This window comes from Aythya marila (assembly GCF_965140915.1).
Source record: "Aythya marila genome assembly, chromosome: 19".
Taxonomy (NCBI): domain Eukaryota; kingdom Metazoa; phylum Chordata; class Aves; order Anseriformes; family Anatidae; genus Aythya; species Aythya marila.
The window spans coordinates 3,666,946-3,694,620 of NC_139060.1; the positions used below are offsets into that span (position 1 = coordinate 3,666,946).

A 27,675-nucleotide genomic window follows, 5' to 3' on the forward strand; every position below is an offset into this window, starting at 1 on the left:
TTGCATAGCCCCTGTCATCAATAGCTTGGTTATGTTTTAACCTCCTGCTGTTGAGGTACCCAGCAGCCACAGTGCTGGAGCTCTGGTCGATGACAGCATCTGCTAAGGGAAATGGAGGCTTTGCTGTATCCTGGAGCAGCCCAGCCTGGAGTGCAAATGTGGTGGTGATGCCGCTATGTGTATGAATTATGAAGACATGGAAATATGCTCTCACCCTTTCTCCTGTGGCCATCAGAATTGCACAGTGACTTCCTGGAAGCACAGGCATCTTCAAGCCATCATCTATCTACAGCATACGTATTTTTTAACTGTGCAAATGATCTGATGAACAAAGAATTAGTAGCTAGCGGGGAGCAAAATGGCGGGGAATGAGAATGTGGAGTGTCACTTCACCTGAGCTCTCTGTGAATCCCCAAATGTGCTACTCTAAATTTGTAGAAAAGACACTTTTTCCATCATCAGTACTCCCTGTTTAAATAAACTGCATGGTCTAGAAAAGGGGTTTTGTGCCCACTTGGGAAGTGTCCAGTTTCTCAGCTCTGGGACTGCTTTTTCCATTCTGAATGCAACCATATATCAAAGGGAGACAGGTCTGAACTTCTGTTGAAACCATTAGGGTGTTTTTGCAAAAAGGGAATCCAGGTCTCTTTGATGTGTGCTAGAAAAATTCCCCTTCCTTTTATAAAGCTAGATCAATGGTTGGCGGTGCAAATCTCCTGTGAGCGTACCAGCCCTGAATAAAATATTCCCTGGGGGCAGAGGAGTGCTGCTGTATGACTTGGTCAGATTCCTTGCCGGTATCTTCCCCTTCCACAATATCTTGTGTTTGGGTTTCTCACATTTCTCTTTCTGCTGTCTTTCTTTTTATTCTGGTATGGGGGGAAGAGTCCTGTGTTCAGATTCTTCACCTCTAATCTGTAATCATTTTTCCTTTTTTAATCAGAAAGTGGATGTGTTGTTTATTCTGTTCTCTTTGCCAGCATCTGTCTGTCCTTCAGTCACCCAGTAAATTCTTTGTCTTAGCCTCGGACAGGTGGCTCCTTTGCCCCCCGCCCTCCTACCCCACTTCTGACTCTTTCTCTCCTCCTAGCACATCAGGATTTCAGTCTGTAGCACTGTTTGGATTGTTCCTCAAATCCAGAGAAGTGTAGCTTCTGTGTAGCTATTCCAGTATTAGGGCATTAGGGAAGTCAGAGCACAGGTGCTAATTCTTTATTTGACCTCTTATAAAGAGTTTCTGGACCAAATGCCAGGTGAACGTATGGGCAGGATGCTTTGGACTCTGTCCATTGAAAAATCCTCCAGGAAAAGGTCTGTCTCTCAAGCGTGCGTGTCCCTGGTGCCAGCACAGCAGGGCCCTGGTTCCCTTTGTGGGCCGAGGCCCAGGCCTCCTCCCAGGGGCTGCTGACACCTCGGGAGGGCCTCAGACACGAGTCCCAACCGGTTTCACACCAGGTTGGCTTTCATTTCATTTCAAACCCCAGGGTGAATTCAACATCTCAGAAATACATGGGGGCTGCTCAGGGTGACTGTGTCATGCCGAAGGCGGAGAGGATCGGGGACAGCTGTCAGCTCCAAATGGCTCCGGCTCGCACACGCCTCTCCGGTCATGGGGCAGAGCAGTAGGCTCCGTGGCTCGTCCCAGGAGGCGATGCAGACAAGAGTTCAGATTATTTGTAGTGCTTTTTACATTGAAGCACTCTGATCCTTCACCCTGCTGGTGGCAGTAATGCATACTGGTTCTCTGACACTGTTTCGTGTGTGGCCTCAATGTTTTTAGTAGCTGCTGTCCACATAATGATGGTGGTCATCAGGTTTCAGTTTGCTTGACTTGTGAGACACAAAAATAACGGTTGTTACTAGGTTTAAAGCAGTTTTGATCTCTCCTTCGCTGGCTGTGGTGGCTGTAGTCTTGTGTCTACTTCCAGATGGAGTCCAGCGTCACCATGACTTGCACAGATGGGAAGTGGAACAAGCAGGTGACCTGCGAGCCTGTGGACTGTGGTGTCCCAGACCAGTACCATGTCTACCCAGCCACCTTCAACTGCAGCGAGGGGACCACCTTTGGCAAGAAATGCTCCTTCACTTGCCGACCTCCTGCTCTTCTGAAAGGTATCAGGGGTGTCCGTGCAGCAAGCTGGGGATAGCTGCACAGCTAACAGACTGCTGCAAGTAATACATGTTACTATTGCTGTTGTTTTAGAATTATTCATGATATTTTAACTATGAAGAATTATGAGAGTCTAGGGAAGGTTTATTTATATTAGAAGCTAAGTTCCTTTGCATCTCTCTTATTACCTTCCTCTGACCTTTGCTTGATCACGGCTGGCTAGGCAGGAACCATACTGAATATTACTTCCATACAACCAAAACATGGAAAAGTCATGGGGATAAATCATATTGAGCTCTCTCATCCTTTTTTATGCCTTCTCTGTTTTCTGTGCATGTCTCCCTTCCATGCCTCCTCCATGTATTTGGGAAGGTGGGAGAAGACTGGACAATCCCATGTCTCAGTCGCAGTCTCCCATCATTGCTTTTCCTAACCCACCCATCACCTCTCCCCTTTTCCACACTTGTCTTGCTCTACCTCTGACCTTTCTCTTCTCTTCCTGTTTAGGAGTCTCTACAAGTTTTATTTCTTGAAAATAACATAACTCTGCTGCATTCTTTCCTTTTCCCCTCCATCTCCTTCCCTGCTATTTTTCTGGTAGCATCCCCATCATCTTCTCAGCACCATCCACTCTTTCTCTTACTGTCACATTACCCTTTTTAATCTGGTCCTCGGGAAGCACAAAAAGATATCATAGTTAATTTGAAGGAACATTAGAGCCAAATTAATCTGTCACCTCACACTGGAGTAATCTTAACAGCTGTTGTTGACTCAGGTACAATTGCTGTATAAACTCATTTTCTAAATGTGGTATCACATCTTCTGCTAAAATTCTCAGCAAATCTCAGAAGAGCCATGTGAAGTATTCCACATTTCAGTGAAAGGATATGTTGATTTCTTCATATATAACCAAATTGCTCAATTCTTTTAATTCAGACTTGGGAGGTTAACCACAAATAGCCAACCCACAGTGAAAGCTAAGACTGTTCAAAGGGGAGATTTTTATCAAAGAATTCCCTTTTTCTGTTTATACACTCAGAGGGTCATCTTCAACAGGGATGCTGTTTTTCATTGGAAATAGCTGGATTGATATTTATTTATTTATTTATAAGAGGGGAGTGAAAACAATTATCATAGAATCATAGAATGGTCTGGTTTGGAAGAGACCTTAAAGATCATCTAATTCCAACCCCCCTGTCATGGACAGGGACACCTTCCACTAGATTAACTGATGCTAATCAATTTGGAGGAATGTAAAATTACCCCCAGCAGATGAATGGCAATTTTCATGCAGAGCATCAGAGGGTAAAACAAGCCATGACCAACAAGAGCTTCAGCTGGTGATGCTGGCAGGGGTAGCTGGAAAGCTTATGACTAGCCCAAAGTAAGGGGGTGCAGCTCATTTGTTTAGCATCACTTCACTTTTGTCCAGACACTCTGTGAGTTGTAAGCTAAAGGCACCATTTGGTGTATTCCATCAGTGATGACTAATAGATATTGCCACTAAACTTCTGGAAAATGGTGTTCGGATGACTCATGCCTAATTCAATCACTGACGTCATGACAGCCACTGTTGGTAATGTCACAGCTTATCACATTGCAGTGGCGGTATGATATCACCACGGCTGGTCTGCAGAGCTGCTGCATGAGTCAGAGCAGAGGAGCATGCTGGTGCTCTAGAAAAAGAGCTCCCTTCTGCACAAAATACCTCTGCAATCATCTGCAACTGGGGAGGGGAGGGAGAAAGCCAGGACTGATTTAATGAAACTTCTCTTATCTTTGTGGATAGGGCAGGAGGGCTCCTCTACATACCTTCCTGAGCCCTCCAGAGCCTTTTGTTTTCGTCTTCTTTGAATTCCAGCATCAATGTCCCAGCTCTCTTCCTTCTTTCTCAAAGAGATGGAATTGCTCTGGGGCTAGCAGTTTGTCGGTATTATTTTGGATAACACTGAAGTTGGCTGACTGCTGAAAATATGCCTTGTGGGTTGAGAAGAGTTCCTGCAGCAATGCTCAAGGATTTCAATAGAGTATTAGGGATTTTTGAAGGGTTAGTGGCTCATAGCGGTGTTTTGTTTCTTAGGAAAAGCTTATTCCTTTTTAACATACAGTATAAAATAACAAAGAATACAAAATACACTGAGAGTAGGCTACTTTTAGCTTACCCTTCTGAAGTCAACTAGGTCATAGCAGAGGCAAATAGATCTATTGTACCTTTTACCTTTGAGGTGCTGGTCAAGAAAGCTTCCTAAGGAAAACGAGTCTCTAATGAGTATTATGAATCATATTTATCACAGTAGTTCCCACGGACTGAGAGTCCCCAGCTGAGAACATCTCCTCATTGTGTTGGAGTAGTGACTTTAATATTAACAGATGCTGCTCCAAAAGGCTCAAAATTGAAGTAAGAGGGAGAGATTCAGGGAAGGGATATAACACAGAAGCAGTGTGAAGAATGGATTGGTACCAAACACTGTCTTAACGTGGATATCTCTATGGCTTCAGAGAGGAGGGCATTGATGTATGAAACAAGCTTTCTTTCAGAGAAGAACAAAATAAGGAACAAATTAAAAACAAAAACAAAACACACACACAAAATACAAAGCTAGTGAGGTTTCACTTATGCTATAGCATTTCCTGAAATAAACACTGTCTTCCTATTGTCTCCTGAAAAAAAAAAAAAAAAAAGAAGAAAAAAAAAGAAAAGAAAAAGAGTCCTTAATGATTTAAGTCCATCAAACACCATCATCTAGAAAAAAAAATATACAGGACATACACAGTTAAATTTGTCAAGCCAACTGAGGTGGTTGTTGATACATTATGGGTGTAATGACACTTGTGGAAAAAAAAAAAACACCACCACAACAGCCAGTCCTGCTGAATGTTATGTTGCTCACTGTCCTTCTCAGGAAACAACAGCAACTTGACCTGCATGGAGGATGGGCTGTGGTCCTTTCCAGAAGCCCTGTGCGAGCTGATGTGTCGAGCACCCTCCATCGTCCCTAATGCAGATCTCCAGACTACTCGTTGCCGGGAAGATAAGCACAAAGTGGGCTCATTTTGCAAGTACAAATGCAAACCAGGTTACCATGTCCCTGGATCCTCCAGAAAAGCAAGGAAGTACGTACAATAGTAATGCCATGCAGTCAGCATGATTCAGAAAGGCATGGGTTAAAAAGATTTTAGGAAAGGGATGGGCTGTTTCTAACAGAGAATACCACTGAATGCTGCCTTCATGCAGATAGCTGTGCATATCAAGGGGATATAGGCACCTAACTCCCTTAGGCTCCTTTGAAAATTGTAGCCAGTGTTCAAAAAACAGACCTTACCTTAGAAATCGCCTTTGATATGCAGCCTGGGGAGTCCCCTTTGAAACTCTGTGGGAAGGGGTTAGTGGTGTTATATACTTTTGACTCTGCACAAACCCACTTCAAACCAACCACAGTCCACAAGCCTGGGAAGTGGCATTTTGGGGAGACATGTCCAAGGCCAAAAGAGTTGAGTTTAGGCTGGATGGCTGAATGTTAGCTTTGCAAATAATCGTTATTTTTTCTCAGAGACCTCATGACGCAGATTCACAACTTGTTCCCCAAGTGTTAAAAGCTCAAGCACACCCATCCCCTGCAACCTGCTAGCAGAGCTCAGAGACTCTTGGCTGACTCAGCCACTCACTAAATGGTCTTGTTTTTTTTTTCTGCACGGAAAGGCGAGCCTTTAAGATCCAGTGCACACAAGACGGCACGTGGCTGCCAGGCGCTTGCGTGCCCGTTACCTGCGACCCTCCACCATCCAAGTTTCACGGGCTCTACCAGTGTTCCAACGGCTTCCAGTTCAACAGCGAGTGCAGGATCAAGTGTGAAGACGATGACAATCAGTCGGTGAGTCTCTTATCCAGACCATCTCAGCCCATAAAGGTGTGTTTTTATCTTATGTTCCCTAAGGACTTTGATCTTGGAGGGACCAAATGCCATAACTCCCTTGAGCTCTTGTGAGACCAGAAACAGAGAGATGGAGAAGGGAAATATGTAATTAAAGTAGAAAAAGAGAGAGACTTCGAAGAGCCTGGAAATATCATTTTTATGACTATAGTAGTGGTATTAACTATTACCCATAGCGGACTAGCAATGAGTGACATTGTTTTCTAGACAAGTAAGTAGCTGAAAAATCTGTGTCAGTGGCTCTCTGATCTAGGTAGGCATTATCAAATATGGTTTCTGGCCTTATATTAGTACAGGAGGAAATAAAGAGTAATGAGTGAAAGAAGGATATGAGTTACATCCACTCATCCTGTTTGCTCTTTCTGTTTTACCTTGCTTTTCTCTCCATTTCTTTTTCCCTTTATCACCATGTGTATGCCATAGATCGTTTATAGGGATTATCACTATTCAAGTGAACTGTCTGTAAACTTCCATGGTTTTTGTGGCTGCAAAGGTGTGACAAGGCATCAGAGGTCAGATCCTTATCCAGCATAAATCAGCATGTTGCCTTTGACTTCATAGGAGCTGTGTTCACTGATACGAGAAGGTCTGGTCTTTAATATAATGTTTGAAATGTTTAGTTTACCTCACCAGAGGTAATTATAGTTTGTGAGATGAGTAACTTCTCCCAGAAGTGCTACTGCTTAATACATTTGGGAAGAGAAAGTGGGGATGTGGAAGCTGCTGTTACTATACACACTGCAGAGAACAGAGCACTCTGTCAAAGGTCTTTTAATATTAGTCCTGTTTCTGAGAACATCTGAAAAAGGGATCAGACCTTCCATAGTGCCAGTGATTGGAAAAACACCTCTGATACCTGCTCCAAATGTTAAAATGCACAACTACAGAAGAAACAGCGCTGAGGCTTCTGAGACGGGAAAACTGCACTTGCTGCCCCTGTTCCCTGCAAAGTTGTCCTTCCCACTTCATGGAGATGGGAGGTAGAGCCTGGGGTTTTGTATCAGAGCACCTGAAGATCTGTTTTTATAAGTCTTATGTGAAGCTTCAAGACTTGTGAAGTGCACACATGGGTGCAATTTGGGTGAGAAGCTCAGGGATATGGTATCTGTGGCTTTGTGCGCTTGGTCAAACCATCAGTGCCAGTGCAGGGAAACCAGGGCCATGAGGGACAACAGGTATGAGAGCTTTATGTTTGCTTTTAAAGGAGCTGGATGTGAAGAGAGGCAGGCAGTGGAATCAGGGTTACAGCAACAATTAAGTGAGTTGTGGAAAGTGAGAGATACAGCTACGTCTCCATTCTTTGAAGGGAAGATTGTAGTGACTTTTCAGCTGTTAAAGCACCTTGAGCAAAGAAGCAGGTAACATCCTGAGAAGGGGATTTGCAGAGAAAGGTATTTCCAGATATCCCAGAAAATAGACAGAAAAAGAGGAAGAACTCCTGGCACAAGGCAAAACCACTTGAGAGGTGTTAATTATTTAAGGATTAAACCCCACTAAGTCTCTCTCAGCTATATAAGGTGATAATGCACGTTGCATCCAAGCAAGAAACCCAGCAGGGATTTTCACAAGAGATTTTGCAGGTCAGGGAATGATGGACAGGATGTTACTATAGCAATGGATATCCTGGGATCTCTGAGTACATTGCAGAAACTACACAATAGTACCCTCAAACACAGCCAACTCTGGCAACATAAATCAGGTTTTATGGCTCACCTTTAGAACACTGGCATGCAAATTGCAATGGAAGTGCACCACACTTGCTAAAACAGCAAATTGTGCTCAATTATCACTTAGCAATCTCTTCCTGAATTTGTCACCATGCTGAAAGATCATTACTCAGCTCTGCATATGGCATCTCTTAATCACCAGGAGCATAATGGTCATTTAAGCAGGTGCCTCCCCCAGCACCCAGAGCAAGGGCCTTCCATTTCTGAATATTGCACACAAATCGTGTAAACGGTCAGATCTAAATTAATCAGTTTCTGCAAAACTGGCCCTTAGCTGAGTCACCAAACTGGATCACACCCTGAGTCCATCTGGTCCATTATCCTTTCATATGATTTTCTTATTACTCCTGGCAATGGCCAGATGTCTAGAGAAGGGGATGCAGGTCCCACACAGTATGCCAATAAGACCACTTTGTATCTCACTAAATATTATGTTCATCAACAAAGCTGAGCAAAAAAAGGCATTAAGATATCAAATATAATAGTAACACCAAAGGCTGTGCAATTGTGCACACCTGCACCGGGGACTTGTCCAGATCCCTTTGCTACAAGGGGTGTGGGACCTAGGGAAGAGCTCCCAAGACTCAAGCATCCCTGCTGGGATTGGGATCCCAGCATAGACAGCACACTGAAATATCCCCAAAGACATCTAGCACAGTCTTCTAGAATAGGGTGGGTAGGTTGCAGGCAACATGCCTGGTATGTATAATGGGCAAGGAGAAGCAGAGATCCTGTCTGGTTCTCCCACTGAGCAGGGTCACCGTGGGAGGCTTGGAGCCAAGCCACCCCAGGCATCCTCCTGTTGATTGTCCCACATCACCCCGTGGCAGTTAGGCTCGCAGATCCTGCCGAACAGCTTGCGCAGAAATCCCCAATGCTATGTGGATAGATCTGACAAAAGATTGCCTGTGCACTCCTTTGTTGTTTCTAAAGGGCATGATATTTCCCCTTGGACTTTGGTATTCACTCTTCAGTATCGTACAGAAAATCTTTGCTATAAGAGAAATGTCATATTCCATTCCTTGCCCATTCCCACACCAGAGGGTTTTTTTTCTCCTTTCCACCTGCCTCTGTGCATATCTGCCTCAGCCTCTTCATTCGCTGTCATTCAAGGCAGCCAAGCTCTAAAGAGCATGTTCTGCCCTGCTGAGCATCCCTGCTCGTGTCCTGCTTCCCTTCCTCCTTCAGCTGGCCATTGGGGATTCTTTCTTTTCTGAGACAAAGATGATGCAACTAGGTACAAAATGGAAGAGGGAAAAGGTGGTCTGCAGTCAACACAGACCTCTCAATGGGAAGAAAGAGGGCAGATGGGGTGCATGCACCTTTACTGCAGCTGTATTGTGTCCTTTTTAAGGTAGAGACCGTGAAAGAGACTTGTAAAGACATCACATTGCACAGAAGAGGAATGTGTGCATGTGGCACAGGCTTCCTTTTATTTATTGCCTTCTTGCCCACCAGGGCTGGCAGTCCCATCCAGGGCCTGTCCCTGCTCCAGAGCTTTGCTCCCACTTTGACTCTGCCCGCTTCTCCCTTCCCAGCCTGTTTGCTGTCCTTGCTGTCATTTTTGTGACCATCCTTGCTATCTCCTTCTCTTGTTCCCAGGGCCGTGGAAGCAACGTGATTCATTGCCGGAAGGATGGCACCTGGAGCGGCTCCTTTCATCTCTGCAGGGAAATGCAGGGCCAGTGCGCCCTGCCCACGCAGCTCAACAGCCACCTGAAGCTGCAGTGCTCCGGCGGCTATGGCATAGGTCTGTGAGCATCAGCAGTGAAGGGGATGAGGAAGAGGATGGGATTGAGAGGGAGGAAGAAAGGAGTCTGCAGTCCTTTGAGTCACCTTCTCCTATGGACCTGTTCGCCTGAGTGAGAGGCTGCTATGTGTGGATTTATAGGGAGCTGCTTTTAGGAAGGATGATGCTGTAGAGGCTGGGAGACACATAATGTGCTGACTGCCTGCCCTTTCTGGCATTTCGAGTTTCACTGTGTCCTTTCTTGGTCAGCTGGTTTTAAGGGGCAGCCAGCAAGCCAGACTGCACCAAAGACAGATCCAGTCCTAAAATAAGGGGAGATTTTGCACCTCAGTTTGCTCTTACAGTTTTGTAATGTCCCCCTCCTTCAATCCCACATACACACACACACCTCAGTTGCCAAAAGGCAGGATGCTGGCAGGGAAGCACAGCAGCAGGATCATTCACATCTCTCCAGAAAGAATACGAGACCAGCTGAGCATCCCTTTGGTATGGCTGTTTTGTAGGAGCTCGTTTAAGGATGTTTTGCCCTTCTACCTGGGGTGTCTGGTCACTCTGCAGGGGGTGTTGAGTTTTGGGGTACTTTCTGAGCTCAGCTTCGCTTTGTGTCACCCAGGCATACTTTCTATACTGCAAACACACAAAATTGGATTTTCAGCCCCTATTTTTAAAGTCTCCCTGCTGCACGGGTTGCAATGGGAGCTGCACAGGCTGCAGCCCCTCCAGACCCCTTCCTGCAGCCCCCCACCAGGCCCCCTACCCCCCTCTGCCCCTTTGAACTTGGAGAAATTCCCTCGTTTTGTGGCTCCCTCATTATATCGCAGCCATGTGAGGGACCACGAGCCGCCTTGTGTTCCCTCCCTGGGGAGGAGAACACAACCTGGATGAGATCACCGCTCTGTAACGATGCCAATTACAGATCATATATCAAAACAATTCCGACCCGCTCTTCGCCGTCAGTGTAAATAGTGCGGCAGAGCATGGGAGAGCGAGCAGCAAGCAGGCTGCGGCGACTCTTAATGTGGCAAGGCGTTTTACCCTTGAGATGAGGTTACCTGCCTGAGCCGGGCAGGGCTTTACAAAGGGAGAAATTGGGATTTCTGGCCTGGAGAGAGGAGTTTGGAGCTGGGAGCAGGAGGGCCTGCAGCTGCCTAGGCAGTGGGCTCTTGCCTTCCCTCCATCCTCTCCCAGCCCCACCAGCTTGGCTGCAGGTGCCATGCCCAGATGCGAGGTCTGGAGGACCTGGTCCTGGGACAAGGCCATGCAGCCATCCTGCAGGCAAGGGGATCATGGGCTGGATCCTCCTGGAGAGCACGAGGAACAGCTCACAGAGGGCACAGCGGCCGTTGGCTTGTATCCTCAGCAGATGGAGACATACCACACACTTTGTTAGGCTCACCCAGCACCACCTTTCGGGATCAGGTTGTTGGGGTTTTCTTCTCTTTTTGGTGTTTTCAGGAGCCTGATCAATGGCCTTCCAAGAAGGCGTGCTCCTTCCACTTGCTTGCAGTAGGTCTTCAGGCACTTGTCAATGGGGCCATGGAGCTGCTACCGCGTGCACTAGAGAAGCAAAACAAACCCCAGGCGCTACCAGAGCCTCCCTGGCCAAGCAGGGTCTGCTTTGCTCCCGCTGACTCCTCCACGAGGGAGGATGCGAGAAGGCAGAAGCAGGTGCGGGAAATAATAGCATCCAGGCGTGGTCACTGTGAATCCCACACACCTTCGGTAATTCCTCAGACACCTAATCTGCCCTTCCAGGCTGAGGTGTGTGTTGAGCCAAAGGTTCAGCTCTCCAAACCAGCCCGGAGATTAATTCCTCCCCCAGCGCTGATTGGAGTGCAGAAATCCTAATGACATGTTTGCAGCAGCTGTGCCATTCAAGAGTGATTTTCCAGGGGGGAAATGGTAATGGTCCAACACACTAGGGCTTACGGTTGTGTCACCACAGGGCTCTGGGATATTGCCGCAGAGTATCTCAGCATGTTTTAATAAAGAAAGGACATGATTCCCACCGGGCATGACAGTTAATCAGAGAAAAACCAGGTTTATGTGTGAACAAAGCCATCATTACCTCTCTGTGTACTTATCAACTATGGGACTTAGGTGATAGCCCGCCTGCAGTATCATTAGGCTTGGCCACCATCTGAAAGATTATTATTGAAGGTCTGTAAATTTGCTAGATCAAGCGGGAGGATTATGTCATGTCATAGGTGAGATGAGTTCGGCAGCCTTAGCTTAATCAGACCCATTGCTTGAAAGAGCAGTCGAAATGGAAAAACTTTCACATTTTCTTGATGATCTGAAAGAACAAAACCTGACCCCCCTCCTGGAGTTAATAGCCAGAGAAATACCTAGATATGCAGCTCATATAAAAAGACCCTGGAATATCTGCTCATCCCCCAGTCTCCTGCTGAGAGGTTGTACTCAGCATTTCGTGTGTGGCTAGAAGATATGTGATAGTTATGGTTGACTGCTAATTGCAATTTAGGAAAAACGAGCCCTAATCCTGTCCTTCAGCTGGAAGGATGCTGGAAGGGTAAGAAGCTGCTTGCTTGGTGCTGTAGCTTTATCCTCTCTATTTTGTGTGCAGGCGCAGAGTGTACCACCTCGTGTCTGGATCACAGTCATGAGCCCATCCTCCTGCGTGTGAATGAGACTGTGCAAGACATCCAACACTGGATGAACCCTCAAAGAGTGAAGGTCAGTGCCTGACAATTTTACTAACTAATCCCTTGCTGCGTGTTTGCATGCAGTGAGCAAACAGTGTTACCCGTGGTTCATCCAGTGAGGGGAGTATAAGGGGAAAGCTCTTCTGCCCTTCAGAAAAAGAATTCCTGGTTTTTATTGTGTCTTTGTGTGCTGTTCTAGCAATGTGGTGCCTTTTTCTCCAAGTTGTTTTCTTTCTGTGCTTTGCCAGTGAAAATCTCTTCAAGGTAGAGGCCCCAGTTCACTGTGCTCAGATCCACCTAGCACCTCCAAGGGTCTGATGTGGGAATGTGATTCATTACACAGGAAAATGTGATGGAAAATGAGAGAACAGGCATTAGCCAGGCCTTATTCTCTTCTTCCTCTTCAGTACAGTTTCAGTGGCAGGGCTGGATTTTTCGACACTGCTTTAGGATGACAAAAGAAGCTGATACAGAGGATATTTTGTTTCCTGAAGCAGCAGAGCTGGCTGGGTCCTCCCCCTGCCCGTTCGCCCGCATGCGAGAGCTGCCTGCTCAGCACAGCCCCTTCCAGAGGTCACCACTTCTTCCTCCTGCCCTGCAAAGGCATGGGCAACATCCACCACTTGCAATGCGCTGTCCTGTGCACCCTCCAGCACACGGCAGCACTGCCTGTCCCTGTGGGGACACTCAGTCCCACACACAACACTTTGCACACACACTCAGCCACACACACGCATGCCACCGGCAGCAAATAGCTGCTTGTTTCCTGTCTCCACTGGGATACCAGTGGGAGACACCCACCACTTCTGAAAACCCTCATGTGTCTACATAAACATGCCCTCCTGCTCTGAAATGCCTGCAAACAGGCGCTTGTGCACATGCAGGGCTTCTGCAGGTGTAGGCACCTACCCAGGCGTGCTCAGGTGCAAGTCAGAAGGTGCTGGCCAATCCATCACCTGCCACCAGAGCACAGGTTGCTGGTGGTGCGTGAGCAAACACCGTCTGCCTTTATGTAGTTGGCCCCAGCTTTGCCGCAGCCTGTGCTTTGCACACTGGAGCTAGATTTAGTAAGAGAGCAGGCAGCCAGCACAGCCCCAGTATATACAGAGCAGCTTTGACAATCTATTTGCTTCTCCACATGCCTAAATGTGTACCCAGGGCTTGGGATTTTTTTCAGTCTGGCCTTGGCTGTGGGTAGCGAGCTGCTCTGAAAATCTCCACCACTTTATATTTCCCTATTTCATACGGGGCCATACGGAGCACTAGAATAAATCCTGGAAAGGGATGAGGAACGTAAGTCCAGAGAATACGACAAGCTCATAGTGTCCGTCCCAGCTTCCCACTCACTCCAGACGCCGAGATTATATTACTGCCTAAGCCTGGGCTTTGCCAAGTTTCTGGCATGAAACATAAAGAAAACCCCTATCTCTGTATTAGGGGCAATTTCTCACTGGCCCTTTCCCGAGTGCTAGACTTTTAAGTGGTTTTGTAATTCATGGTGAAATAAAGTGACAGCTTCCCTCCCGTTCTCTGCTGTGCTCCTTCGTTTATTGATGCGGGTGAGCAGAGGGAGCTGTAACGAGTTTTATACCTGCAGGTCTCTGGAGGGCTCATTAGGCAGCAGGGAAAACACAGAGTAGTAAAGGGGGAGATGAGGGGAGTGAGGGATGGAGGCAAAATCACAGTTTCCAAGAGTACAGTGGTAAATAAGAGCTTGTTTGCCCTGATGGTGAGGACCTTGCAGGAGCTTTAGGCTGTGAGTAGATACAAGTTTGACCCACAAGCAATTTGTAGGTGAGATTTGGGCTGGAAAAGTTGCACTGGGAGATGGAGGGGAACCATTGGGGGCCTGCAGAGAACAGCTCTGTGCTCTGTCTCCTTGGGACTCAGAGCTGTGTCCTCCCAGACAGGGCCTGGCTGGGTTGTGTAGGGTTTTCTGCTTGTCGAGTAGCAGCACCAGGCTTAAAGACAGACCTGAAGGGCAGGCGGCTGGCGGGGCGATGCTAAAACATGCTGGAGGGGATTTTTTTTGAAGCTGTAAGACATCCATCACGTTCCGCTCCCCAGATAAGAGGATGTCACCCACAGGGAGCCGTGCCTCGCAGGGAGCCCACGCTGGGGGAAAAGCTGCTGCCAGTGGAGACCCTGGGGAGATGGGGACTGGGATGCCTTAGGGGAAGGTCCCCATGGCAATATGCTATGTATCATTAATAATATGTGTCTCTATTTACGTTCACTGACAGCTCGCTGTTGTGCCATATGAGCAAAGCGACCAGCTGGTTGCATTTACACGCAATCTTTGTTGATCTTGAAGTACTTGAATAATACAAAGGAAACACTTCTAGTTACTTAATTTCAGACACAAATAACATACAAATCAGTGCAGTATGAGCAGCAGATAAAGGCAGAACCTGTCTGTGGGGCCTATATTTGAGAGGACAGGCACAGATGAAACAGGGAGAGCTGGCAAGAAAAAAATATATTTGTGTGTGACTGCTCAAGCAACAGCTGTTGTGGAAGCAAAGTGGGAAGAGGGAACCATCCCTCCTCTGGGAGTTGTTTAGAGCAGAGCTGTGCAAATCACTTGATTTTTCGGTTCGCTGGAAGTTCTGTCAAATTAAAAGAAAAAAATGTTTTCTGCTAACCAAAGTGATTTTTTTGTTGCTGTGATTTTTGGTGAACCAAAAAATTGGAGAAAAACCATGTTGGTTTGAGCATAACTTCATATTTAATTTCCAAGCATTTTTAATCTTTTTGTTTAATAAATGAAATAAACTTAGAAATTAAGTGTTCTCTCAAAGGAACAAAAACAGCAGATATTTTGTTTAGAAAAGTGTCATAATATTAATGTGTGTTTTTCAGAATTGGTTGAGGCTGAGTTGCTTTGCTTGGTCTGAAACAGATTGCTGAAATCAGGGCAAATTTGCAGTGTCTTCCAAATCAACATGTTCAGCAGGAACAAAAAGCCACCTGAAATCTTTCGTGTGTCTGTTGTGCTGTGGCAGGCCATGTTCGGAGCAATCATTGCTCTGCCCATGATTTCCCATTTTCCGCGTGCGTGCAAGGGGCAGTGAGCTGCTGAAGACACCTACAGATAGAGCTGCCAAGACTGACTATAAGGCAGTGGAGAGAAAAAAGTGAAATGGCTCAGAAGGACAGCTTGACAGCTCTTTCCCAGTGACTGCCGAGACCTAATTTCCTAGGTTGTCTGAGTTTGGGTCCTTGCCTTTGTGTCAAATGTTTTGCAAGCATGTGCATGCCTGGGCAGCCTCAAAAGGGTCTGCGTGCCCCGGCTGTACCTACCTGCGTGGCTGACAGGGGATGCTGCCCCACTGCTGGCCAAGTTTTCCCCTATGTCTTGCACCCAAACACTGGAAGTCTTGGGATTGTGGGTGTCCTGGATACATCAAGGGGAATTCTCTTTAAATACCGAGAGCAACCAGAATCTGTTGCAGAATCTTAGGCTTTTCAGCTTTCCTCCTTGATTCCCCTCAACTCTTTCTGTGAGTTTGGGGCTCATTTTGCAGGCAGAGAAACTGAGTCACAGCACGGTGAGGTGAGGTGAGAGCTCAGGAACACAGGGGCTCCTGCACTGTGTGGAGCTCCAGGAGGCCACAGACACCAAGATCCACATCTCCCCTCCCTTGTCAGCAGCGTCTGGTCCCCTCACCACCCTGACATTCAGCCCACAGTTAATTGTCGCGTTCATTTAGTGCCTGAGGAGAGAGTTAGCCGAGGCCAGCGGATGCCGGTCCCCATGCTCCAGCCCCGGGGGACACATGGCCCATCTAAGGTGGAGGAGAGCTCTCCAAGGCCTCTCCTGGGGAAACCTAATCCCCTCCGCAGCCCACAAATGGTTGACATCATTGTGTCAGTCCCACAATGGGGAGGGAAGCGCCGTGACCGGAGGCACTAGGTCTTCCCTCACAAGGAGAAAATGACAGCTTGATTTGCTTTCTTGGCTCTTTGTTACCTACTGTGGGAGCGCATCCCGGCTTCCTCTCCCTTCGCAGCAGATGGAGTCACAGCCACCAAACCGCAGCTGGAGCTGAATGGCGTTTATGGGATGGGGACAGGAGCAAAGGCAAGGCACCATGGCCGAGCAGGAGGGCAGCTGTGCTGCAGAAGCTGATGTGTGAGGGCAGACGGGGGCCATGAGGCCTGCACATGTCGCTGCAGTGGCCTGGCGGTGTGTGGAGGAATGGGGCTCATGTACTGTCGCCGAGGGAGAGGCCCCAAGGACTTCCCCCAGCATGTGTCAGAGGTGGTCCTGCCATCCTCTTTCTGCACCTTTTGGTGGCCTTCCCTTCAATTGGATCCTGGTCACATTAACAGGCTCCTGCCTCAGCACTGCCTACACTCCTCCTTGCTTTTTGTTCATTGATTTATCTCTATCTCATTGCCTGATACAGCACCCTCCTGCACCTTTGTGTCTGTTAGCACTGCAGGAGGCAGAAGTGATGCCCAGCAACCTGAATCCTCCCCAATTTCTCAAATTTCCAGCCCTCTACCCACTCCCCCTTTCCTGCCCTGCCACACCGCACACAGCACAGCAGAAGCCTGAGGGTACAAACAGGCCTTGTGCTGTGAATTCAGGGTTGGAAAATCAGCAAGGGGAGCCAGGACTGTGATCAAGGCCCATTCCCCAGCATACTCTGCTTCCAGCTCCATGAAATTTAGCAGGATTGAACCTAGCTGGAGTAGCTCTAATAGTCTCTGCTAGCAAAGAATCGTCTGAGGAGAAGGCAAAGTAACTGGGACTAAGCCATTGGGCCACATTCCCATGCATGACTGTCCAGTTGAATCCTTTTGGCAGACACTGACTCTCGCGGAGAGGGGAAGAGATGAGTGGTGATTGTGGTGAAACGCTCTGGTTATCTGCTGGGACCTGAAACCTTTCCCAGGAGCTGTGTGAGTGTCCCACTGACCCAGTGATTAATCTCACACAAGGTCAACTGGCTGTCCTACGCTGTAGCCTGGGGCTGCACGCCCTTTCCCTGGAAGCCATCCAGCCAAAGGCTGTTTTAGCCACTGGGACTTAAGATGACCTTGAGGCAGAGCAGAGATCTGCGCTCCGAGGAGAGCACCGTCACAGCAGAGGCATCACCTTCCTTCTGCTCCTCTAAGGGGAAGGACAAAATGCAATAGCTGCTGGGTTTTTGATGCTGGGAAGGTCAGGGAAACAGTGCATCTTCTCTGAGGGATTGATCTCACTTGGAAACCTCCTTTCGTAAGAGCCTGTTTCAGAGCTATTCGACTCCTTTTGTTAGCTCCAAATGCTCATACACATCCACGTGGTTCAAGAGGTTTTGTAGATATTGATGCTTCTTACCAGGGGAATGTGAGATGCCCGTTGGAAGTACACTTTTCCTCCTTATTGGCTGGCTTCACATACGGGAGGCAAATGCCTGAGTTTTTCTACTTTGGTTTAAGACTTTGGTTCAAAGGCTCCTGAACTGCTTCCTTTCCTCTCCCCCCTCCCGATCTGTTGAGTGGCCTTGTTTATTTTGAAACCTAGAAAAGTTTCCTTTCTTTTCCCTCTGAAGTGCAATAAACAGAAGAGGAGGGAAAAAAATCTCACCATTTGTGGCAGGCAACAGCCTGGAAATCTCCAGCTGTCTGTCAGGAGCACACTGGGGGAGCACTGCAGGGCCCCCGCACCTTGCAGCCTCCCTCCTGGGGTACAAGCAGCGTTCCCCCCTCTCCCGGCCGCTTTTGCACTCACACAGACGGGCCCTGTTGTGAGGCAGGTGGGAGAAGCCGGGCTTGACTAATAGTGGAAAATCCGAGAGCATCGGAAAGATAAACAGCCCCAGTCAGATAGTATAAAAGTCCTTTTGCTAGCACACGCCAGGTAAGCCTCAAATGACAGAAACTGTGAAAACATGCTGAGGTTCCCCTGCAGATGGATTAAATTAGCCCTCAAATAAACAGGGGAAGGGATGGCTTGTGCGTCAGGTCTTCCCAAATATTAATTCCTTCCTTCCCCATGCCTCCATCCAACCCCAGCCCCTGCCCTTTGATGAGTACCCACATGTTCATCTTGCTCGTTGTAGTGTTTCATCCGCAGAAGACAACCCAAGAAGGAACATTGTTGTGATGAAGGGATGGGAGTCCCATCGCCTAGATGTCCATGGTATTGGACATCCATCTCCACTGACTGGCCAAATGTTTCATCCACTCTTAAAATCTAAGTTTCCATGTCTGCAGGCAGACAATGACTGCCCTTGGTGTGTCTTTGAGTAGGCAGGTATCTCATTTTTCTCCAAAACTAGGCACTCCAACTTTTTATAGAAAATCTATAAACATAGTCAGTACAGAAATTATTATAAAGCTCATAGAGTGTAACAGATGACGCTGTCCTTTCTGGGGGTTATTTTGAAGGTGTGTAGTGGGATGTGCTTCTATTTAAGAGCTAAAGGATGGTGCGAAAATGCATCTAAAAGTCCACCTTTATCTGTTTACATCTTCAAGAAGCACAGATATGGGTAGTGAAACAGAGCAATGCTTTGCAGCACCAAAGAAATCCCTAAATGAATTCCTAAAATGACTCTTCCCTACCCAGGAGCTGGACAGTGGACCTGTGCCTTTGCCTTTCTCTGCCTTGTTCCCCCACCATGAGTAAAATATTGGACATGACATTTTAGGAAAACCTTAAATATTATTTTACTCTCAAATGTTCTGTTATTGCAAGTGTCAAGTCCAACACTTCTTGTAAATACCTGGAGGAGAGCCAGGTCCTGAGAACACAAGAGGTGTTAGGAACTGAACTTCATTGGTTAGGTACAGGAGAGCCATAGGAACCAGCACGCTGACTTTCTGTACACTGATTTCTTTGTCTTAACTTGATTTTTTTTTTCCTTCTCTCCTCCAGAGCGTTGTCTGCACGGCAGGACTCAAGTGGTACCCTCACCCTTCCCTGATTCATTGTGTCAAAGGCTGCGAGGTGAGCTTTTGCATTAGTTCAGATGGTCCCTGCTAGCTCTTCTAAGTGTTATGGTAGCAGTCACTGCAGTCACGTGGGCTGGAAATGTTTTTCAAGTGGGGCAGGCAGACTTTTGCTTTGACCATCTTGTCAATTAAACTGAGATCTCCTGCACCAGTTCTGACACTCTGTGTTGAAACTGGTGATTTTCCTAGAACCGATGGCTGGGTGAGGTGACTCTTGCAGGAGCTGAATGATCAAGTGGCTTAAGAAAATTGGTAGACTTTCAGAAATTCACAGGATTTGGGACTTTCTGGGAAGTTGCAAAAAGCTTTTACTTGTTTTCCACATCTTACTAAAGAACCAATGTTTTCTAAGGCAAGCTAGACTTCAGGCTTTGGTGTGGCGATAAACTTTAAGAATGACAGAGGAAAAAGTGATGCCACTTGGTGGACAGAACAGCTGGACAGTGAGCAAATCATGCATCCTTCCACGAAGAGCCTCTATCTGAACAAGAAAAAAATCCGAAAAATGTACTTGCATTTTTAGCAGTCTTACAGTCTTACTTCTTATAAGCAATAAGCGATTACTTTGGAGAATGATGTTTCTGCTGGCAGCAATCTTTGTGAAGTCAGAACTCTTAAGATGTTGCCAGTGGTTAAGTGGGGCTGGAGCACCTTTCTCTGGGTCGTGGCACTCGTGGTTGCCATCATGCCAGGACTTGAGTGCCTTACCCACCTCAAGAAGTCAATCCTTGGGGCATCTCTGTAAGGCTAGGAAGCATCATGCTCATTTTGCAAGTGGGAAAACTCACAGGCAGGGGCATTGGTTGCATGAACGTGCTCTGGAAGAGCTGTGTCTTGAACCCAGATCTGCCTTCATACAGCACCAACTAGACTCCCGCACTCAGTTTTACAAGCGCATTGAACTTATTTGCCCACAGTGGTGGAACGTGGCACAGAACTCCTAAATCTGACACAAAACACTAGACCACATTGCTGTACGGCATGATTTGTCTTGAAGTGAAAGACAGGTTTCCTTCGCATACAAATGTTGGGCCCAAGAGGGTAATAATTCTCCAACAATGTAATAGTTTCTGTCTAGTTGCTCCCTAAATGAAAAGCATTCTGCTGTCAGTGCTTTGAATGTCATAAGCCATCTCACGCATTACATTCATGCAGGCTGGCTGGGCGCCCCTATTCTCCAAAGAGAGCTAAAATAACATCCAGCGACCATTAAGAAATGCCATTCAGGTGCTGATGCACCATTGGGTATCCATTCTCCTGCTGTTTAAGGGTAGTTGTTACTGAGGCAAACTTTGCAATGATGTAATAATTTACCAGAAGCCATTATTACTGACATGCTTTTTCTCAGCATTTTCCTTCCTTCCATCATTGTTAATTGCCAGATCCCTCTGCATCAATAGACACTTCCTTCTTTTCATCATTCATTCAGCAGTGTCACTGCATCGCAATCTATCATCTTGGAAGGCTTTGCCCAGACAATTGATAATGGCATCTAGCATCATTTTTAGAGCATGATGCTTCCAGGATCCAAGAATGGGCCAGAGCTTGTTCTCTGGCATTAAGATTTCAGAAGAAATGCCGTCTTCACCAAGCCTTTTTCATGATTATGGAAACAGGGAATAATATGCCAGTAGGTCAATGATACTGGGCCAGTAAGCTGATACAATCCCTAATGTATTAATTTCCTTAGCATTACGGAGGGTTCCCTGAATAGAAGGCTGCAAGCGGGGCGTTATTTTGCTCTTGGCAATCAATGTGGTAACCCAGACTGCTGCAAAGTGATTTTTTGTCGCTCCCTAGTGGCAGGAATAGAGGTTTATGAGTCAGCCACGTACTTCTAGGCAACTAACTTAGGTGTTTTATTGGAAAAGTAGTGCCCCTGGGCTACCTATATAGTTAGTGGAGAGAACAAGGCTCCTCCAAAAAAGTAGGAGCACTGAGATATGCATGACACTACAGACCTCACCCTCGACAGCGAGTCCTCCAGGGCCTCCCAAATGAGGATTTGGGTACCAAATCGTAATAGGTGTTATTTGTCCCATTGTTTTCCTCCAAAGGATGGACTTGCCTACTCTATGCCAGTGTGAATAAATGGCAAATTCTTCCATAAATTCCTCTCAGTACTTTTCCAGTGTTTGTAGGTGTTGGTTACAGGTGTGAGCATGGAAAATTAAAGCAAACTTTCTTAACAAGCAGGCATGGCCAGGCAATACGAGGGAAACATGGAGAAGCCTATTGAAATGTCTTGGGAGGTTGAGCAAAGTTCACCTTTTTGAATATGACCAGGTTGGCATAAAAATCTCTCTCCATCTGTTTATAAATAATTCCCTTGTAACTCATGGTATATTAATTAAATTGGAAGGGCCTTTACAAGTTAAAGTCTTTGTCTATACAAATGAGTCAATCTGTGGCAGTTGGCAGAGTTAAGCCAATTTGCAGGGATAGGACTCTCAACCTGTAATTCTGTTTTCTTTGTTGGCATTTGCTGGATTTGCTGGTAACAAAACAAGTGACACTCAATTAGTCAGTCATTTCCTGGTAGTCCTGCCCTGGTCCAACATTGCCGTTACTGCCTGGACTTCATATACCATAATAGAGATCTTTAAACCTGCAAAACAGCAGCAGTAAAAGCTTGCATCCACACCACTCCACGGGGTCCATTTCAACACAGCTGAGTACGGCCGTGGCTCTTTCTAGGGAGAGCATGGCAAGCTCTCGCTGCTAGTTCCTCAGGTGTCTATCATCAGGAAATCTCTGGTACTGCAATTGCTGCTAAATCCTCCCAGGAACTCTCCACAAGCCTCCCCAGCCTCTCTGTGAAGAGGATTTCTTATAGGAAAGTCCCTCGTGTGTCTTTCTCAGTGCAGAACAAATGAATTTTCCAAAGAGCAAATAAAATGGGAATGTCCCCATGAGCCTGCGAGTGAAAGAAGTGTTACGGAGATATGACTGGGCTCTCTGATCAGCATCCATTTTTCCAAACTTTCAGAGCTGCTTGAGTTTCTCATAGATGGCATGGTGATTTTTTAGCATCAAGCACAGACTTGACTTCCAAGCAAATCTCTTGAGGACTCCAATGTGTAATGAAGATCCAGACTTCAAACCTTTTCTTCAAAAATCATGATTATTATGCAGGGCCTGTGCAGCACATAGACTGGCGATCACGTTGCACAGACTAGTGACCACATTTTCTTTTTCAAGGTGATTTATGAATTTTACTTAATAGCTCTCCTCAACAGCCCTCTGAATAATTGCCATTATCCCAGCTCTAAACTTGGAGGGGAGGGAGATTACGTGTCATGGCCAAGGTCACACACAGTAAGTGCTAGGTAGAGGATGAGGGCATGTAGTCCCTGTACCCAGCTCTGATGGCTTCCATTTCTCTTTGAAATATGTTTGTACCCTCATTGCTGACACTTGTTGCATAGTCAGGAGAACTGTGGTTGAAAGTACAACTATTAAAAGCAAGCCAGTTTTGTTGCTATACATAACCTTCTTCTTTTCCCACATAGTTTCAGAAGGTTAGCTTAAAATTATCAAAAGGTGACACAAATTTAGATGCCTTGATGCTGTTCTCTGGGCCTAGTCAAATTAATATTCTCGAAGCATCTTCTTATGTGGGATGTGAAAAGCCAACAAGGGCTCTAGTGTCCTTTTTTTTCTGTCTGCTCTGAAAGGAGAGGGGAATAATTATCTCTTGTTTTTCAGGGCAGTCAGTAATGTTACAAACTATATGGCTCCTTCAAGGCTTCATCTTGTTCTGGCAACTATTACTGTTAATCCATGTCCATGTCCTCAGTCTCTCTGCTTTTTCACTTTCCAGCCTTTCATGGGGGACAACTACTGTGACTCCATCAACAACCGAGCCTTCTGCAACTATGATGGTGGGGACTGCTGTGCCTCAACAGTCAAGACCAAAAAGGTAAGGATGCCCCTTTCTGTTTTCCCTGGGAATTCCTCATGGAGTGTTGCTTTGTGCCCAGAGAAATTTTATTTTTACTAGAATAGGTGATCTGAGGTCTCAGAAGAACTTTCAGTCCAGGCACCACCTCACTATTGACATTCAATTCTTGTTGGTTTGTTTTGAAGTTCTCTCTTGGTATGTATGTGCATTTCCCAGCAGAACCTGCCTTATGCCATGCCGTGTAAGGCACGTCCTTGAAGTAGTTAGAGGTGTTCATTCATTTCTGTTGTAAATAAACACTAGCTGCGATATAGGCAAAGGCCGTCTCCCTCCTAAACTCTTGAGTATGTTCATCAGGAAAGCTGTTGGGCATCCATTTTGCATCTACTGCTCAACAGACCTTCACAGAGAGACACTGAGAAGGGTATATTTGCCCAACCTGCTATCCACCATCACTGCTTAAAAAGGAGACTAAAAGTTCAGATTAATTTAGAGGAGCAGAGAGACAAATAAAAATATCATTGCAAGTCTGTGCGTCATTCCATGTGCACCCACATGCACATGGCTCTGTGACCATCACACCAAAACAATAGAGTAGGACAGACAGAGGTGCAGAGAAGGGCAGCAGGATTGGTCAGAGGTAGGAAATGTCTTCTGCACAAAGAGAAACCACCTCAACTAGAACACGAAAAACTTGCAAAAGAAACACTGAGTGTGAGTAGTGGCAGAAATTTATAAAATCAAATTTTAATAGAGAGAAGATGCTTAGGTAAATAAAATCCTCCATTTCTCATCACTTAGCAATTAAGGGGTGAATTGGTAGTTACCTGGAGGCAGGATCCAAACAAATGAAAGAAAGTGCTTGTTCACACTGTGTGAATTTAAGTGACAGGATGCATTGCCACAGAGTATTAGTAAGATCAAAATATATTTGAAGTCAAAACAAGAATAGGCACATTCATGGAGGTAAGGTCCATCAGTAGCTATTAGACACAGTGATCTGGTTGCAGTTTCTGGCACAGCGATACCTAAAACACTCAATTCCTGAGCAAGAAAAGGATCCCTCTACACATCCCCTTATTTCTAATGCTTTTTTTTTTTTTTTTTTTTTTTTTTAATCCTCACTTCTGGCTAGTGTTAGAGACAGGAGAGTGATGAAGCTTGTGGTTTGAAACACTACAATATTTCATACATTTCTAAACAGGATAGATTTTGAACTTATTTCCCAAAGAAAGGAAAGAAAATTGTAGCCTCTGGCATGTACAATTTTTACCTCATCTTCAAGATTTGAGTGTAGATCAGAATGAAGAAAATCCAGCTATTTTAAGTATCTGATGTACATTAATAAATTTGAAAGCTTGAGAGTAGACAGAGGAAGCCTAGATTTAGCGATGAGATCATGCATTTTACATCTGAGGAAGAAGCTTCTCTCTACAGCAGCTGAGGGACTGAAGACCTCTTTGTAGGGAACTGTCCTTTCTAAAACAGCTTTTGATGGGGGCATTCTTTTCCTTGGTTCAGCCAAAGATCTTGTACTGGTGCAGTGCTGCGGGCTGTATCTGGCCCATCTGGGGACACTGGGAAAGGGAAGTGGACGTGTCTTGGGGCAGAGACAGGACTGAAACACATAGGGTGTGGGGCTGAATTGAGGGGGAGAGGGGCAGGAGTAAGGTTTGGGAGCAAAATTTATTGCTGGACAAGGAGCTGAGACAGAGTGGGGTCTGCACAGACCAGGCAGTCGTGAGTACTCACCAGCCAGGCGAGTCACACTGGAAATGTCTGCTGCTTCGCTGCCACCCAGAAACAAGGTGACCACCCAGGCAGGGGAATGCACTTTGTAGCCCCGTCGTTTGCTGTTTTCTGTGCTAAACTGCCCGACGCAAGGGGCAGATTGTTCAGAGGCAGGCAGCTGGGCACACTTCTCGTGCATTTCGCCCATGGAGAGGGAGGTTTTGAGTTTTTCTGGGGGGTAAATCTACTTTCACTGACTACACTGGGAAACCCTTCCTAAGCCTGTCACATCCTTGGCGTGCATTCAGCTCTCCAAAGCTTCTCCTCTCTCCCAAAACACCACCGATGACCCAGAGGCCAAACAAGGCACTTGGAAGTGAGAAAACTGCCTTCTCCTTGCGCCTTGCAGGCCAAAAGCAAGAAGTCCAAGTCTCAGTGTATTACATTTATGGGGTAAAGAGGGGGCTAACAGCACTGCATGGCAGACTGGGACACCTGCGGCGGCAGCAGCGTGGCTCTATGAGTTATTTTCCAGTCTGAAGCCTTTGACTGGAGAGCAGATTTTGGGCAAGGCTGTTCAAACACAGCTCTGCCTTTGAAGAACTTTATGAGTGGAGCGTTACAGGAGATATTCCAAGGGGAAAAACAATGAAAGGTGAGAGAAAAGGGAGCTGAATAAAAATACTCCGCATACCAAATCCTTCCAGCACAATTTGCCACCTACTTAAACAGGCACAGTTTTAAAATACACATTGGGTGTAAAAGCCAAAAACCTGGAGGAGACATAGGGAGGGGCGAGTCCAGCTCCGTTAATTCCAATACCAGATGAGGATGTATTTTCATATGGTTGTAGAGAGAGCGAAACACATGAAAGAGGCTGCTTTGCTCCTTTTCTTTCAGGGTTACATACTATGTGGCAGATGTGTCAGTCTTTTAAAGCCCCTGCAAGTTTACCCATAAATGTCTAACATTTATGCAACACCTGTTTTTCTCCCAAAATGTCACAGGACATTTTACAAGCTTGAGATTTATCATCTTTTCACCGTCGCAGCCATTGCTGAGGTGACACATGGTTCACATTTAACAGAACATAGCAACTCCGCACGTTATTTTAGGAAAGGGCTGAAGATTAACATTGCATCATGTGAAGATTCAGAAGCTAACAGTCAAGTAAGAGCTGACTTCAGATCTTTAATGTCCGCAAACTGTCAAGACTTAAGTTACACTGCATTCCCACCACCCTCCCCAAAACATTTTCGGCTCACGCAGTGCTGCAGTCCAGGTTGTCTGAAAGCACAAAGATTCAACCCATATTCACGTTAATCTTGAGCCCTCTTATTTAATGTCAGATTCTGTTCCTGTTTTATCGGCCTGAAAATGCACAAGAGGCTTCCATGCCGCATTTGCTTAGGCCACGTTTCCTCTTTGCATTTGAGCATTAGCAGCAAATGACCTTGTGCATTTCTGCACCAAGAGGGGAGCAGAGCGGTGTGACTTATCTGGCCAACCACTGGCTAATCAGCACTGTTGCTTAGATAGGAAATAATGAGTATTTGCTCTGCACTATTCCCAATCAGTCCAGAGAGCTTAAAAGAAATCATTAAAGACCTCTATTGAACACTGCAAACACCAGCGAATAAATTCAGTCATATTCCGTGCATAAATTCTAGGCAACTGCAGTCAGCATGCGGGAAAGAGAGACATTCATCAGCTTAATTATTTGTTATGTGCTAATTGATCAGCGTCCCCATGCAGCGGGCAAGAAGCCAGGGCTGGCTCAGCAGCAGGCAGCACCCAGGGCAGCAGGGACGCTTGTCCTGCAGTGCCTGACGGTGCAGCCCCGAGCGCGGGGAGGTGACACGGTCTGCAGTCGAGGCAGAGGACAGGGCTGCATGGCTTGCCCTGTGTATGACCCAGGAGCAGCTTTGAGAGACAGGAAGGCCATTGCCGGCCAACCTCCAAGGGAGAGAAAGCTTCTGTTGTGTATCTGGAGGGGATAAAGTCTTCCGTGAAGGACAAAACAAAATCCCGTCTCCTTTTCATCTTCCTCTCCTCCTGACCCAGCACAGGTTGCCAGCTCCCTTCTTGCCTGGCTGCTCTAGGAAGCTGCTTCTTGCTTTGTGCCCTGCCGCAGATAAAAGAAGATATTACTTTTTAAAACATTAAATACATGACAGTGCTGAAGTGGGGAAAATAAATAACCCGGGCATTGCTGGCTGCCTCTGGGCTGGCGGCTCCTGGGGTGTGCAGCGTGCCAAGGAGAGTAGATGGCTGTTTCTTTCCGATTAGTTTCAGGAAATCTCTCCAGTCGCTGTTCTCCTTCACTTCTTTTCTCTTTTCCTTCCCTTCTACAGCTTTTCCCTGTGCAAGGCTGTCTAGAAAGGCCTCACAGAAATCCGAAATGTTTCTCTTCAGGCTCTGCTTACGTACTTTGTTCCAGACTCAAATTGCAGATTTGCTTAGTTGAAGATCCGGCAGTCTGGTCCCTGCAAATTTAAACACACGGAATTTGCCGCTTTAAATTTTCCCCAACATAAACTGTCTGAAAAAGCAAACTTTCTTCTGCCTTTCTTCTCCATTTTCTCTTTTCATCACATAACGGGTAAGCCTGCAACCCCCGTGAGAAAAACGTGTCTCATTCAGTTATCGCTCAGGTTTTCCCTTGACCACTTTGCCCGTAGCACTTAGAAAAGAAAAAGAAAAATCATCCTGGCAAAAATTCCCATCTCAAATGCCGCCCCTTCAGCCTCTTGACATTTCTGTCCAACACCTTGGAGAGGAAAAACAGCAAGTGCCTTGGCGGAAAACAAATGAGGACTTGCGGTAGATAGAAAACCGCGTGGGATTCATCCAAAGCTTTGCTTATCTACGAGATATGCAACTTATCAAAACCTCTTCAGAGAC

The 27,675-nt window shown here is 46.4% G+C and overlaps 1 protein-coding gene across 1 annotated transcript in view; it reads left to right on the forward strand.

The window, feature by feature from the left end:
• Positions 1-27,675, forward strand: part of PAPPA (pappalysin 1) — a 181,507-nt gene that overhangs the window by 143,355 nt on the left and 10,477 nt on the right. Inside the window, exons 15-21 of the mRNA XM_082775516.1 lie at positions 1,929-2,112; positions 5,014-5,224; positions 5,811-5,982; positions 9,372-9,519; positions 12,107-12,216; positions 19,060-19,131; positions 22,960-23,058. Coding sequence (XP_082631642.1) covers positions 1,929-2,112; positions 5,014-5,224; positions 5,811-5,982; positions 9,372-9,519; positions 12,107-12,216; positions 19,060-19,131; positions 22,960-23,058 — 996 coding nt within the window. The remainder of the gene's footprint in view (positions 1-1,928; positions 2,113-5,013; positions 5,225-5,810; positions 5,983-9,371; positions 9,520-12,106; positions 12,217-19,059; positions 19,132-22,959; positions 23,059-27,675) is intronic.